General features: G+C 26.7%; 1 protein-coding gene across 1 annotated transcript; it reads left to right on the top strand.

Annotated features, from left to right (window-relative positions):
- Positions 1 to 213: 213 nt before the first annotated feature.
- Positions 214 to 5109, top strand: LOC106678386 (CD151 antigen). The gene is made up of 3 exons (XM_024360129.2): positions 214 to 348; positions 1550 to 1702; positions 4969 to 5109. The coding sequence occupies exons 1-3, from the start codon at positions 214 to 216 to the stop codon at positions 5107 to 5109; spliced, it is 429 nt and encodes a 142-aa protein (XP_024215897.2).
- The last annotated feature ends 9779 nt before the right edge of the window (positions 5110 to 14888 follow it).

The raw sequence follows: 14888 nt of genomic DNA, 5'->3' as shown, positions 1-14888 counted from the left end.
AATGTATATAACAACGTTTGTTCAAAATATAATGAAATCGAAGTATTTAAGTGTAGAAAGTAAAAATTACAGAAATCAGGCCACATAACTTATTATATATTTTTATTGATTATTTTTCATTTATCATTAAGTCTTAGTGTATCATAATCACAAATTTTTTAATTTTTTTTTCAGTATACGTTTTTACTTTTATTCATCTTCTTGATGGAGGAGATGGTTGGAATCCTCGCATATGTATACAGAAACCAAGTGGAAGCTGATTTGCAACACAATTTAAACGACACTTTTGTACAACAATATGGATTCGGAATCGAAGAAACATTTGCCATCGACAAAATGCAGCAAGAGGTATTGTTTTTATTTTTTTTAAGTACTATTCTTTGAAAATTAAATTTATGATTGATTCACTGGCCATTTTGAGATACTAGGATTTTTAGACTCAGGGTACCTCAAAACATGTATTTTCATCGAAAACTCAAATTTGAAGTTTTTCAAGATCACAATACTTTCCCTTACTAAATATTCCATATATAGGTTACTGAAAGCAAAAACAACAAATGTGCACTGAAACAGCATTTTTAAAAAAATAATAAAATGGTCTTTGGCCCTTCTTTTAACAAGATGTATTTCGATTGTATAGAAAAATGTAAGACTATAGGCACCAAACAAAAAATCAGATATACAAGATTTAAATTCCTGTTACTTCAACTTCATAAACATATAATACACAATTATTAAGAATAAAAATAGATAAGATACAAAACAGAAATAAACATACTGACAATTTTTTAGAAATTTAACACGTAAATAATTTAATTTAATTTTTTTTTGTTCATAAATTTCTAAAAGAAAACAACAAAAATCTTTAAATTAGTAATAAATTTTATTTCAGTTAAAAATAACAATGTATTCTGTATATATTTTTATTATCTTATTTGAGATTGGTAGTTTTATAAATAATATCAAAAATTATCCAAATAGTCACAACCTTCTTTATTAAAATATATTTATTTCTTTATTTATATATAAAATATATAAACAAGTCCAATGTTTTGGCTAATCTGGCCAACGTCAAGGACAATTTTCATTTTAGTATCGCAGCCTCAGATTGCTTTATTAAAATTTGCAGGCTATTATGCTCACGTCAATTTAATACAGTTAAAATGAACCTGCTTGTCAATATATTATTTATTAAAAATTTCTATTTCACATCTATCCATCTCAAGCACTATTATATAACCTACCTCAACTAATATAATAATTATATAATAGCATTGTGATAAGTTGTTTATAGTAAAATACATAAGAAATAAATGCTATAGTGACTAACAGATTTATTTTAGCTGTGTTAATTGAGCCGGGCATAATTGCCTGTAAATTTTACTAACTCAATGTGAGTTAGTATCACATTTTAATCAACAAGGTTACGAATACTTGGATAATGTTTATTATTATAAATAAAACAACTTATTTATTAAATATAAGTGTTATCATTTTATTTTTTATCAAGTGTATTTGTTTTATATTATTCTCTTATTATTTCTTATAGTACAAATGCTGTGGAGCTAGTGGTTTCGAGAACTGGGAAAATAGCAGGTGGAAACATGAAATAAATACAACAAATTTAGTTCCAGACTCGTGCTGTAAGTCCATGTCCGAAGGCTGTGGAAAGAGTCAGCACCCAAGCAACATACCTTATACGGTAAGTGTCTTATATTTATTTTAATTATATATAAGAAGATGGTCAGGGTTGTGGTCAAAAAAAGAACAAATAGTTTGAAACTATTTTAATATCCGACGTTTCGCCCCACCTTGCAGGGCTTCATCAGGCTAAATAGATACAAAAAAAAGAAAACTGAGAATATTAAAACAATAAGGTAATTTAAGCTAGAATAAATATTATGTAAAAATAAAGTGATAAGAAATGACATATAAATAAAAGGAAGGAAGACATAAAATAGTATCAGTATATAATAAACTTGAATAAACAATGATAAGAATAAAATATTAATAAGATATTAAAAAAAAAAACTTATTTTTTTATTCTTATCATTGTTTATTCAAGTTTATTTTATACTGATACTATTTTATGTCTTCCTTCCTTTTATTTATATGTAATTTCTTATCACTTTATTTTTACATAATATTTATCCTAGCTTAAATTACCTTATTATAACTTATTGTTGTAGTATTCTCAGTTTTCTTTTTTTTTGTATCTTTTTAGCCCTGATGAAGCCCTGCAAATTGGGGCAAAACGTCGGACATTAAAATAGTTTTAAACTATTTGTTCTTTTTTTTACCGCAACCCTGACCATTTTCTTATATTTAAATCCTTACGGTCAACTATATATACATATATTTTAATTATATACTTCCAGTTTTTATTTAAGACAGTTCAAAAGGGTTTATTTGTTATTTATATATTTTTTTTGTCGGACAAATAACCTTTCCTATAACTTATTTTATTCTATGTACTTGGTCATTTGAACATTACAGGCAGTTCACCCAATATCAAGACAATTTTCAGAAAATGACTTTCAATAATATTTCTCATCCCAAACTTCTTATCTTTTCTTTTAAAAGAATGATAGAAGTATCAATCTATCACAGTTTACTAAAATTTACATTCTGTCTCAAGCCGATAGACTACTCCTAGCTACTTAGTATTTTCCAACTTTGACTATTGTTGTACGGTATTTAGTGTTGTTGCTGGGGTTCTCGTGGCAAAATTAAATTGATTAATAAATTGCCTTCATCTTCTGAATCCCCAGACACTTATCCAGAGTTGAAGTGGTTTTAACCTACCATTGAAAGTACTTTCTGGCATCCTTCCTTTACCAAGTTCTCCAACCCCATCTTTCATCACACATCTAAAATATCCTTAAATTCAAATCGTATGTTCATTTTCACAATACTCATTATTGGTATTCAGACTTATATACAACTACCCATCAATAAAACTGTAGCTTTTGAAAGATACTTGCTTACTAGATCCTTTTTAAGGCAATTCCTTTCATATATCCATCTGTCACTTCCATACCCTTTTCATCTTCAAATCCTGCTCATTTCATCATTTCCTTATCATTCAATCCTCGTATATTTATATCCTTGTAGAATTATATTAGATATTCCATACCTACTTACAAACTGTTGCATGAACTCTTTAAATATTTATACTTTTAATTAGTATCACTCTATAAATACTTTTTTTTTCTGATTTATTAATATCATGAGTTTACTTTTTTCTGTTCAAAGGCCTAAAAATGACTTCATTTTTCATATTTTATTATGTATTATTTTTTTAATTATTATTCTTTACTCTAAGACTCTAAAGCCCATTAAATTTTTTTTTTTTTAGTATTATTGTAAAGGGATATTTTCCAGAATGAATAAAAGAATTTATTTAAATTTTGTTTAACCATTTATTAACGCTAAGTTGCAATAGAATCAGTATTAAAAATATATATATTGATCTTATGGAGTTAGTTATTCTATCAACTGACCAGTTCATATGATTGTTGGATGTCTGATTTTAAAAAATAAAATGATAGTGATTTAAATTAGATTGCAATTGAAAATAATTTATTATCTTTGAAGGAGATGGTTAGGGTCCCAGAAGTGAAGTCGAGAAGAAAAAGTAGTTTTCAGCTATTCATTGATTGCCGACATTTTGACCCACATTGTAAGTATTCATCAGGGTTAAAATAAAACGATACAAAGAAGATAGAACCTGTGTAAGAGTAAAAAAATGACATTAAATGAAATAGTAAGTTGGATTTATTTAATGTCACTTTCTTTACTCTTATATTGGCCTAGCCTTCTTTGTATCTTTTTATTTTAGTCCAGATGAAGAACTACTTAGTGGTTTGAAACGACGATAATCAACAAATAGTTGAAATTATTTCTTCTCAACTGCAGCCCTGAACATCTCCTTCAAAAATACACGTGGTCAATCATCTAGATTGTAATATGCTCTTTTATGAGTAAATCGTTATTTTTTATATATAAATGATTTTTAGTAGGTTTAATGTGATTTATCATTTCAACATGTTTATTTGTAGTATTAAACCTAAAAGCAAGCTAACCAATTTTTATTGTCTGTAATAAATATATTATTCAAAACAAAGCCAAGATGGTGGCCTGCAAAAAATTGTTGAATCACAGCCATGTTGGAGCAGATTCAAATATTTTAAAAAAACTTTATTTTAATTTGCCATCATAATTGAAATTACAATACATTTAAGAAAAAATATTAAAGAAAATTATTCATAAAGGAAATCAGATTAAAAAACTCAAAACCTTAGTGCTACAATCGATGTTGAGAACTAACAAGGAGAGAAGGGGAAGGAAGAAAACTTGGTTTTGGACATTCGTTGCTTACGCGTGGACAGGGACTGATGTTTCCAGGATGAGGAGGTCCTCATCATTTCTTGTCCAGCTCAAGGGTGGACATCTTGAAAAAGGAGACATCGGAGAGTCACCCACGAAGAAAAAAGGATTCTTTGTTTGGGTCGCCAAACAACATACTTCAGTGGATGAGAAGTCAATTAAAAACTTTTAGAGGACCTAGGTTTTGTTTTGTTTGTGTTTGTTTGCTGAAAGATTGTTTACAGCAAGTGTTGGTTTGTTAAATAAGTCAAAGAAAATCATCAAAAGAAGATTCTATGAAATTGGTTAGTTTTGTACCTTAATTTAAATACATCGTAAAAAGAGTTATTAATTAGTTAAGTGTTATTAAAAATTAGTGTCTGTTTCTGATTGCCTAGAAACCCGCCCTGAGACTAGAGTCTATAATATTATATATAAATAAAAATAAAAATTCTCATATTTATTTTTTTATATTGACCCTTGTAATCATCAAACTATACTTTAGATGTGAGAATAAGTAAAAACTAATCAATTTTCCTTTTTTAATTAATTTTAAAATATTACATTATGTTATTTAATAATGTTAATTCCTGCTTCCAGGGTTGCGTTCACAAGTTTACATTTGATCTCCAAGACCAGTTGGTGATAATGTGCGCAGTCGGACTTGGATTCAGCGTTATTGAAATTTTTGGAATGATTCTATCATGTTGTCTATATGTGAAATTAAAAGATGACGACTGACAGTGTCCAGTTGATTTATAGAATTTTTTTTATGTTTGAGCTTAAGATAATGGACAGTTCTAGATTTTTTTTTAACTTGCTTGATAATATAAAATGATTGCTGTATTTTATTAATTTCATACAGAGAAATTGTTCTCTAAAACTATTTATTTTTCAGTAATACATTTATTGAATTATATAGAATACTGAATAAATTAATATCTGGATATATTATTTCATTAATGAAAAGAAAATTAAAATTACTTAAGAATGAAACAAAGCATCACATTGCCTACCTTTAATAATCTTCTTTATTATTTAATAATTATTTTTAAGTAATAAAGTAATTTTTTATTTTAATTATTTCCTTGTTTGACATACAAACAACTGTCCCATGAATGTTTATTTGTCTTTAAAATAAGATTCTATAATATTTTATGAATTCTAATAGTTATGGTTGTAAAGTATCTGATTATAATTGCATTATTGATAAGTGTAAGGAACTATATCAAATATTTTAAATCCAAACCAAACAAAACTTTTTTTTATACTTACTCTACTCCTTAGTTTTTTTAAATCTTCATTTTTATAATGTATACAAAAATATTACCACAAAAAAGCTTAATATTTCATATTATAAAGCTACTTGTCAGCCTAACACCAGATTAATTGTGTTTAATCATGTCTAAAATATTTCTTTATTTTGTTCATTAATTCAGGTATCTGAAATATCTTGTATATGAAAAAAAACCAATGATTATTAGTTTGTTTATTTATTATTGAATAAATTAAAGAAAATTTGAAAAAAAAAAATTTTTAATACAAAAATAAATACATATAAATTTTTTGTCAGATGTGGCACTATTCAAGCAAAGTAGTGATATAAGGGGTATTCATGATATTGTGTTAAACGTAAAATGTTTTTCCGTGTTAAATATTATAACTATAGGATTGTGAGCAACCCTATTTAAAGTCATGTTAAACGGTAAATGCATAAGAAGTGCTCCTAGCGGATTTTCTGAGCAACTTGTTTTATAACCTTTCCTTCTAAAACTTCTTGTTATTGTTTACTTCTGAGTTTTGATTAAAGTAATGCCTAAAGTGAGTTAAAAGTGGGAGTTTGGCCACTGAGCGTCTTGTTGATCTTCTTACTTGTGAGGAAGAAAATCAAGAAGAGCTAATTGACAACTGTCGTTATATTATTATTATTGTTATCCATTGCTTTGTTAGGTTTAAAAATATCCAAAACAATACTAACACAATCAAAATACAAACTAAAAGCAAGTAACCTAACCGACAACAAACAAAATGATGACGAGCTCAGCTGATCTGTTTCGTGTTGTCATTCTCCATTTATCAAACCTAGGAACAGACTCTCAACCATTTTATATGTTATATCGTTTTAACATGGTAAAAGAAGGAAATATTTCTCCATTTAACACGGTTTAGCATGAATACCCCTATTGTATCATCTCCAAAATCATGTTTTTGATGTTGCGGTGAACGAGCAGTATGTACTTTTTTGAAGACAGTAAATTTTTATTTCTAATTCTTTTTACTTTTAATACATTTAGTAAGTCTCTACATTAATTTTAAATTATTTATTACTGTGTTATTTCAGTTATTATTCAAATTATCATAATTTATGGCCACAATTTAATTTAATATTTTTAATTTTAATTGATGATGAACTACTTCTAAACAGTTCTGACAAAGTTTTTATTAGTTTTTGAAATTATTATTGTAATTTCCCTTTGCTTATCATGCCAAATGTTGTAAACAATATGATTGAAAATTGTATTATTCCTTTTACTCTGATTCGGTATATAAAGAGCATACATATTTTCGTATGTATATTACAAAATGAAATATATGTATATAATTGTAAATAGATATTAATATTATTTTGAATGATACAAATCATGAATATTTGTTTAATTGCATTGTACTTATTAAAAAAAATAAATAATAATATTAATCATGTACAAAATACTTTGCAGAATCTCTTACTCAACATAAAGAGTAAAATATTTTTAATGTACAAATTTTTATCATCTAGCATGTATAATTAATTGTGAATAATTTAGAAATTATTCACTTTCTTTTATTTCATCAGCGTCTAAGCAGAGAAAATGTGTGTTGATCATATAATTTAAAGCATGCTACTAATATTAGTTGAAAAATATTTTCATTTCTTTCTATGGTTCACTTATAACTATAATATTAAATTACAATAAAAAATAAATAAATAATTGAAATAATTAACAAAAAATAAATTATATCTGGACGTTTAAAATTTGATGATTGTTAATTACTTGTGGACCAATTCCAATGTTATTATATTGTATTATTTATAAATCTCTATTTACATATTTTAATTTTATTGATTTAATATTTAATAGTTTTCAAATATCTTTTTAACTTATCATATTTTAATTTTCTGCTGAATAATATTTAATAAATGAAATTTAATTATATTTATTACATATATTATGCTTCCTAACAAATGTGTTCTATCAGAGGTGATTTCCGATACTTTTGTAAAGCATTGTAAGATAGTTTTACCTTTAAAATTTTTACATTTAATCTATTTATTATATTAATTATAAAAATACAGTTGTGATATATTTCAAGTAAATTTCAAATTATTTTCATTACTTTAGTCAAATAAGATATCAATGATCTGTTTTATGGAATATATAACTTTAAAGTTGAATTGATTTGATCTATTTTTGTAAATATCTATAGTACCTGTACTTATAGAAAGGGTTCCTAAGGTGTTATTTGAAGGAAATATAGAAATTGTTAATTTATATTGTTTTATTATTTGTCCTAGCAACCTTTTTGATATTGTCCCCTAAGTACCCTCTTAACGGTAGGTCAGTTCTTAAAGTACTCGCAGTAGATGACATTACCGAAGCTATTGAAAAACTCACATCATCAATAAGAACAAATATAACTGACAACACATCAGCTAATAGAATCAATAACAATAAACAAAATAACCTGCCATAGCATATTCGTATCTTATTAAGGGAAAAACGCAGAGTATGATCGAAGTGGTATAGGACCAGATTTCCAACTGACAAAACATATTACACCAAATTGACTAGCAAACTAAAAGTAGAAGTCAGAAAATACCAAATCCAAAATTTAATTAACTTTACCGAAAATCATACTACTGACAAATCATTATGGAGGACCACCAAAAAACTGTTGAATTTCAAAGATTTTAACCACCCACTTCTCACCGAATCCCAAACCTGGACCAGAACTGATGAAGAAAAATCACAAACATTTGGACAACACCTTTCTAAAACCTTTATTCTACATCCTGATATCCTTAACCCAATTCACATTAAATGTATTGAAGCAGAACTAAATATTCTGCTCCAAATGACCCTCCCACCTATAGCATTTTATCCTTCAGAGAGATGCTTGGGAAAGGACAGAGAAGATTGAGTGGTTTCACCCTCAGTTAAATACTAAGGATAGAGGAGAGACCCAAAGGAGTGCAATAACAAATAAAAAATTATGCTTATTTTATAACTTGGAAAAATTATAATTATAGATGGACTAGCCAGAATTAGTGAAGAACTTGGTAAAGACCATTAGTTTAGATAATTTCTTAATTAAAATTGTAAAATAATTTATTTGAAACTTTTTTTTTTAATTTTAAAAACATAATCTTGATTAAAATATTTTTTACCTTTAGATAGATGGCTTAATCATTAATAGAGACTGGATTTTTGTGAAGAAAAAAAAACCCAAAATGTGAAAATCCTGCAGTAAAATTGTTTGAAATATCCAAATCCTGCAAAAATTCAACTTTATTGTTTGATTTATAACATTGATATGTGGAAAGCTTATCTAATCTTCTTTGAATCAAAGTAAATCCACTAAATACTCTTGACTAAAGCAAGATTTAAAACTGAATTAAAAAATTAGAACTAACCACTACAAGTCAGATGAATAATGAATGGATGGTGGGTTGTGAATCTAAGTTTCTATGGTAAACTTTAAATTTAATAAAGAAAACACATATATGTTTGTGTAAAATATTGAAACTTTGCTTCAAGCAATCAGTTTTATGCTGCTAAAGTCAAAATAATCTAATTTAGGTTAAAAGGTGCAAAATATGCAATAAAAATTGTATGATTTAGCTCAAAAAGAGAAAAACATCCAATTATCTACAATTTTAAATTCCATGGCCAAACTATATCTAGTGGCTAAGATAAGAAAACCTACATTATTGTTTATTTAAATTTTTTTTTTCATGAATTATGAATAAATTTGTCAATAAAATGATGATTTCATTGTTGAAACTCAAAAAATTATGTAAAAATGCAATTTCGTGCAGCAACCTTAAAACATGCAGTATAAAACTTGTGTCAGCAGAACATCAATTTAATGATTTGAATTTAAGTTGAGGTTTATCCGAGTTTTAACAAAATCTAGTTCCTACTTATTAGGGAGTTCTCAAATGGATTACGATTTTTATTAACGTATGGAAGTAGGATCTGAAGGGTTTAACACATATTAAGTTGCTTTAGATGAAGAATATTTCTTACTTTACAATTTTCAATTTATAAACCACTTGTAATTAATTATTATTTTATCTGGTGTGTATAAAGCCTAGTTATAATAAAAATTAATCATAACCGTTGAAAAACTACAACAGAAAAGCTTAATGTTTTATTATATATGTAAATAATTGACTGTATAATTCCAAATATGAAGAAGATGGTCAGAGTTGCAGTGAAAAAGATTAATAACTATTTATTTCTGACGTTTCTCCTCACTTGGTAGAGCTATCAACTTTAACAGCCCTTATGAAGCCCTACCAAGGGGGACGAAACGTCAGTAATAAATAGTTGTTAACTATTTTTGTTCTTTTTGACTGCAAACCTGACCATCTACTTCATATTTTTAATTGTTTATGATTATTTCTACTTTAAAATATTTTTTAATAAGGGGCTGAATGAACCAAACTGTTCCTTCTACGTATGTTTTTGTTATTTTAGATTTCAACTTTCACATTCATGGATTTAATTTTTAATAAGAATTTTAAAGAATCTATTATTTTTAGCCGAAGTAATTGAACATTTATAAAACACATGATAACAATAAATTCTTTTAATTTCTTTATAAACATGCATCTCTAAAGGGAAAAAAAGGAAGGGTATGCTACCTGTTGGTGAGATAACAAACTATTAGTTGATAAAACTGCCGCTAGATAGCAAAACAAATCTGTAGTTTTTCTTCCAAGTTAGTATTTCTGAGTTTTAAAAAAAAGTTCTCATCTAAACCCAAATTATGTAATGAATTAGAATAAGCTTTACTCATTTAAAATTCTAGAAACATATATAAAAATTTCCTAATCTGTTCTTTTATTTAGTCGTTATAAAAGTTTCTAGTAAATGAAGAAGTTATTTGCATTCAAGGGAATTGTCATGGGAGTATTTTTTTTTTTTGTTTACTACATTATTAAAACAAAGAGATTTTTCTTTTTTTTTATTGCTTCTATATTGGAAATAATTGCACATATTATACATCTGAACCTAAGAAATGAGTTGCTAATGCAACATTCAAGAAAACTTACACGAGTTCATTGCTATAAGTAATTAATTTGTAGAAGTTTCAAAACAAAGCAGCCGGTGAAATGTATATATTTTTTACTTTACCATTAACTCATCAGGAATAGTTATTTTTGCAATAAATTTTCATTATAAAACATATGTGAATGTTCTTAATTTTTTTTATCTTTATCGGAATTTACAACTGTTCATAATTATACACTTAGTAAATTTGATGTATGTTATTATGGAGTGATATAGGCCTGTAGACAAACTAGCCATTAGTAGCATTCTTTTCTTAAATTAATATTATAATTAATGTTACTTTTATTTTGCTTCCTTCTATATACTTTAACTGTTTATAAACCTTACTTTTTCAAAAATATCTGTGAATCTGTTTCATTATTGAAATAAGATTTATAGTTTTAGACATTATTTTATTCTATTGCCATCTTGTGTAGTAAGTTTATCAACTATTAAATAATTTTCCTTGGCAGAGCAAATTTTAGTTGATACAAGGCGATACATAAACATTTATTGCAAGGCCTCTCACCCCATACTATTAATAAACCCTTGGCTCTAATCTTGCCTGATCTGTGAAATCTTGTAGCTCAATTTGTTTTTGATTACATCTGAAACTGTAAATGTGGCCAGACAATCATTCCATGCCGAATTGAACATGAAAAAATCTTGTGGATTTTTGAAGTGATGTGATTATTTTTTTTTTAATGATTAATTATTTAAAAAATACAAATATAAATTAAAAGAAATTAAACATTTTTAGTGGAATTATAATTCCTTTGCTATGTTATGTCATATCTGTTAGAGATGCCATAAAATATGATTATTACATTATTACTTATTAAGTCCTGCAAAACTATTATTATAGTTGGATTATTTTCCAAAGACCTATTTTGTGTTTACTAGTTACCAATTAAATACCTTTATATTTATAAAATATTTTTATCATTAATTATATAATATAATAAGGGGTGGTATTATGTAATATGATAGTAAATAAACTGCAAAAAGGAACTAAGTATTTATTTATAGTTTATTGCAATGATATGAATAAAATGATTGTAATGATCCAGATAAATGGTTTGCCTCATAATATTGGTTATGTTATGAATTTTTACCTAATAGATCTATATAGCTGCTGAGTTGGGTGGTGTAATGATGTCCTCACCGTTGGTGTGATATTGTCATAAGGATGGCGTTTCAGGGCTCAAAGATCCCTCTTAGGGCTTTGTCTCCTGCATCGTCTTCAATGCCCTTTTTTTCTGGTCAAGTTGTCCTGTCCCTTTTCTCCCACCCCCCTTAGAGGTGTAACTTTTTTTGAATCTGACTCCTCATTGGCCATAGGTGACAAAATTCCCCCTAGGTGAGCGTCCCCCCTAGACCTGAGAGGGGGTGGAAAAGTTCTATTATTTTGGTCCCGACTGATAGTTTTTGTCATTTGGTTGGACCAAAAAACACATAATCTCTCTCTTTAAAGAATGAGGAAAAAAAATTCACAATGTTAATTCCCTTGAATGCTAATAACTTGTTTTCTAAATAGGAATAATAATAATTAAATATAACAGCAGATTAGGAAATTTTTATAACTGTTTCTAAAATTATAAATTAGTACAACTCATTCTAATTTCACTACATAATTTGTTTTTTAATCAGAACTTTTTTTTAAACTTAAAAAATAACTTGGGAGAAAACTACAGACTGTTGCTTTGCTATCTAGCGGCAGTTTTGTCAACTAATAGTTTGTTACTTCACAGATAGGTAGCGCGCAAATCCTCTTTTTTCCTACAGATGTATATTTCTGTTTCGGCTGGATATCTTATTAATCAAATTCTTAATTGTTGTAAGTTGAAAGTCTAGTCATGTTAAACAAATCATATTCATAAAATTTAAAAATACATTGTAGATACTCTGTTAAATACCTACTGTTTAAGCAAGAATTAAAAGAATTAATATTCGTTGCCGATTTTTTACAAATATTAAATTACTTTGGCAAAAATATTATTAGATTTATTAGAATTCTGAGTAAAAATTAAATCCAAGAATGAGAACATTAAAAAAATACCTAAAGAATTGGAAGAATGTGGCTCATTAGGATCCGTCATACGAAAATGTTTTAAACATGTATAAAAACATCATTTTTGGCTTTTAAAAATATTTTAGCAAAGGTGAAATATGTATAAAAAATTGAGCTATTATGTTGTAATTTACAAGCTTTACTCCAGTAAATCCAAGCTATAGTCCAGTAAATTTTAAGGAAGTACCATTTCTTGAACAACAGTTATACAAGGAGATGATGTATTCATGATCCCGCTTAGCCACCAGATTTTTACAGAATTAAGAATGAGGGGACTTCATGAGGCCGAGTGGGCCCCAGAGGGCTTTTGAACTCACAGAGTTGGCCCACAGCTACAGTAACAGAATAAATAATTATCTGCACGTTTGTAGTTCACAATACATTTTTACATTATTTTTATTATAATTAGGCTTATAAATATTAATCAATTATAGGTGCTTTATTAATTCACATTGGAAGTGAGAAATATTTTTGGAATAAACCATATTCCTATGGTTACTCACCCACCATGTATTAATTGAAAAAACTAAGTCATTATAAGTAGAAACCATAGTTCTGCAAAAATTAAATATTTGTCTAAATTTCAACAGGAGTTCGAATTACAGAAAAGAGATTAAAATAACACTAATTTTATACTTCAACAAATTGCCTTTTTTGGGGTTTCTTCACAAATTTGCATGTTTTGAGTTTTTCTATTTAAAATTGCATATTTTATTCTTTTTGGGCTAAATTTAGATTTTTGTTGCATAAAATTTAATGCTTAAACTAAATTTCTCATAATATACCCATTTACATGTATGTATGCCTATATTTATTCATTGTTATTTTTTTTCTTATTTAATTTATAATTTAAGTGGAAGTAAAGTGATGCTTTAATTAACCTAAGAAGAGTTGCATTCAATCTAAAACAAAACAACAGAAATAACCGATAATATCGGAATAACGATATTTTCCTCCGATATCGGAATAACAATATTTTCCTCCGATATCGGAATATCGATATTTATATAATATCGATAATATAATATTTAACATAGTTGTTAGTATAGGTATCAAAGCAAAAATATTCCGATATTAGTTTGTTGAAATATCGCTATTTTTTAAAAAATACTAGTAAATTTTATGAAAAGCATAAAATGGTACAACATTGATTTTTACTTATAGAAAACTACAAATGTTTTATATAACATTTCATTACGAAATTTCTATGCATTATTTCAATAATTTCACATTTCACATTCTAATCAATATCGATATGAAAAATTAGGAACAATATTCTGATATTATTTTATGGACATGTCGATATTTTGTTTCAGTAATTTAATATCCATTTCAATATTTGGAATTCTTATTAATAATGATATTGAAGATTAGCAACAATATTCCCATACTAACAATAACATTATCGAAATATCGATATTTTCTTTAAAAAGACTAGTAACGTTTTGGAAAAGAATCAAAATGGTATCTGGATAGGTTATTTTAATAATTTTATATCCATTTCAACATTAGCAACAATATTCCTATATTATTTTATCTATATAATACTTTTTTAAAAAACACTTGAAAATTTTAAATTAATTGAAAAACTTAGAAATGGTAATTTGATAATTTCCTATGCATTTCAATACTTCACATTCTTATTACATCTATATGGATATTGACTTATGGTTATGGCTTATAGAAAGATGTGAAGAACAAATTTTAACTGAACTTGAAAGCCCTTTTCTATTCTTGAACTTTAGTACTCAATGTATTAACAACATTTAGAGGTATACTACACATAACAATATCCATACTTGTTTATCTTGTAATATAATATAATCCTAACAGATTACCTTAATAACAGATATAAGCTTTATATACTTAAAATATTACTGGCACTAATCAAACTCTCAGGTAAATATATCTTAAAAATTACATTGTACTGTACAATGTCTAACATTAATGTGACTTATCGAAAATGGAAGAATTTTTGTTCTATGCTGATATGCCCAATGACCTCTTGCATTTGTTAGGTGTTGAAAGGTTATTGACAAGGCTTAATATCCCTCAATATAATGGAACCCTCAAACTGTTCCATTTTTTAGTAACTTTTCCAATGATTATTCTCTTACTTTTCTTCTTTT

The sequence above is a fragment of the Halyomorpha halys genome, unplaced genomic scaffold (genome assembly GCF_000696795.3).
Source record: "Halyomorpha halys isolate HHAL.00 unplaced genomic scaffold, Hhal_1.1 Scaffold137.1, whole genome shotgun sequence".
In the NCBI taxonomy this organism is placed as follows: domain Eukaryota; kingdom Metazoa; phylum Arthropoda; class Insecta; order Hemiptera; family Pentatomidae; genus Halyomorpha; species Halyomorpha halys.
This window is presented reverse-complemented; position numbering and strand designations above follow the sequence as displayed.

Bases quoted from the DNA above. Each gene is read 5' to 3' on its own strand.
- LOC106678386 (XM_024360129.2), top strand. From the start codon at position 214: ATGGTTGGAATCCTCGCATATGTATACAGAAACCAAGTGGAAGCTGAT. The intron at 349-1,549 runs GTATTGTTTTTA...TATTTCTTATAG, and splicing joins TCGACAAAATGCAGCAAGAG to TACAAATGCTGTGGAGCTAG. The intron at 1,703-4,968 runs GTAAGTGTCTTA...TCCTGCTTCCAG, and splicing joins CAAGCAACATACCTTATACG to GGTTGCGTTCACAAGTTTAC.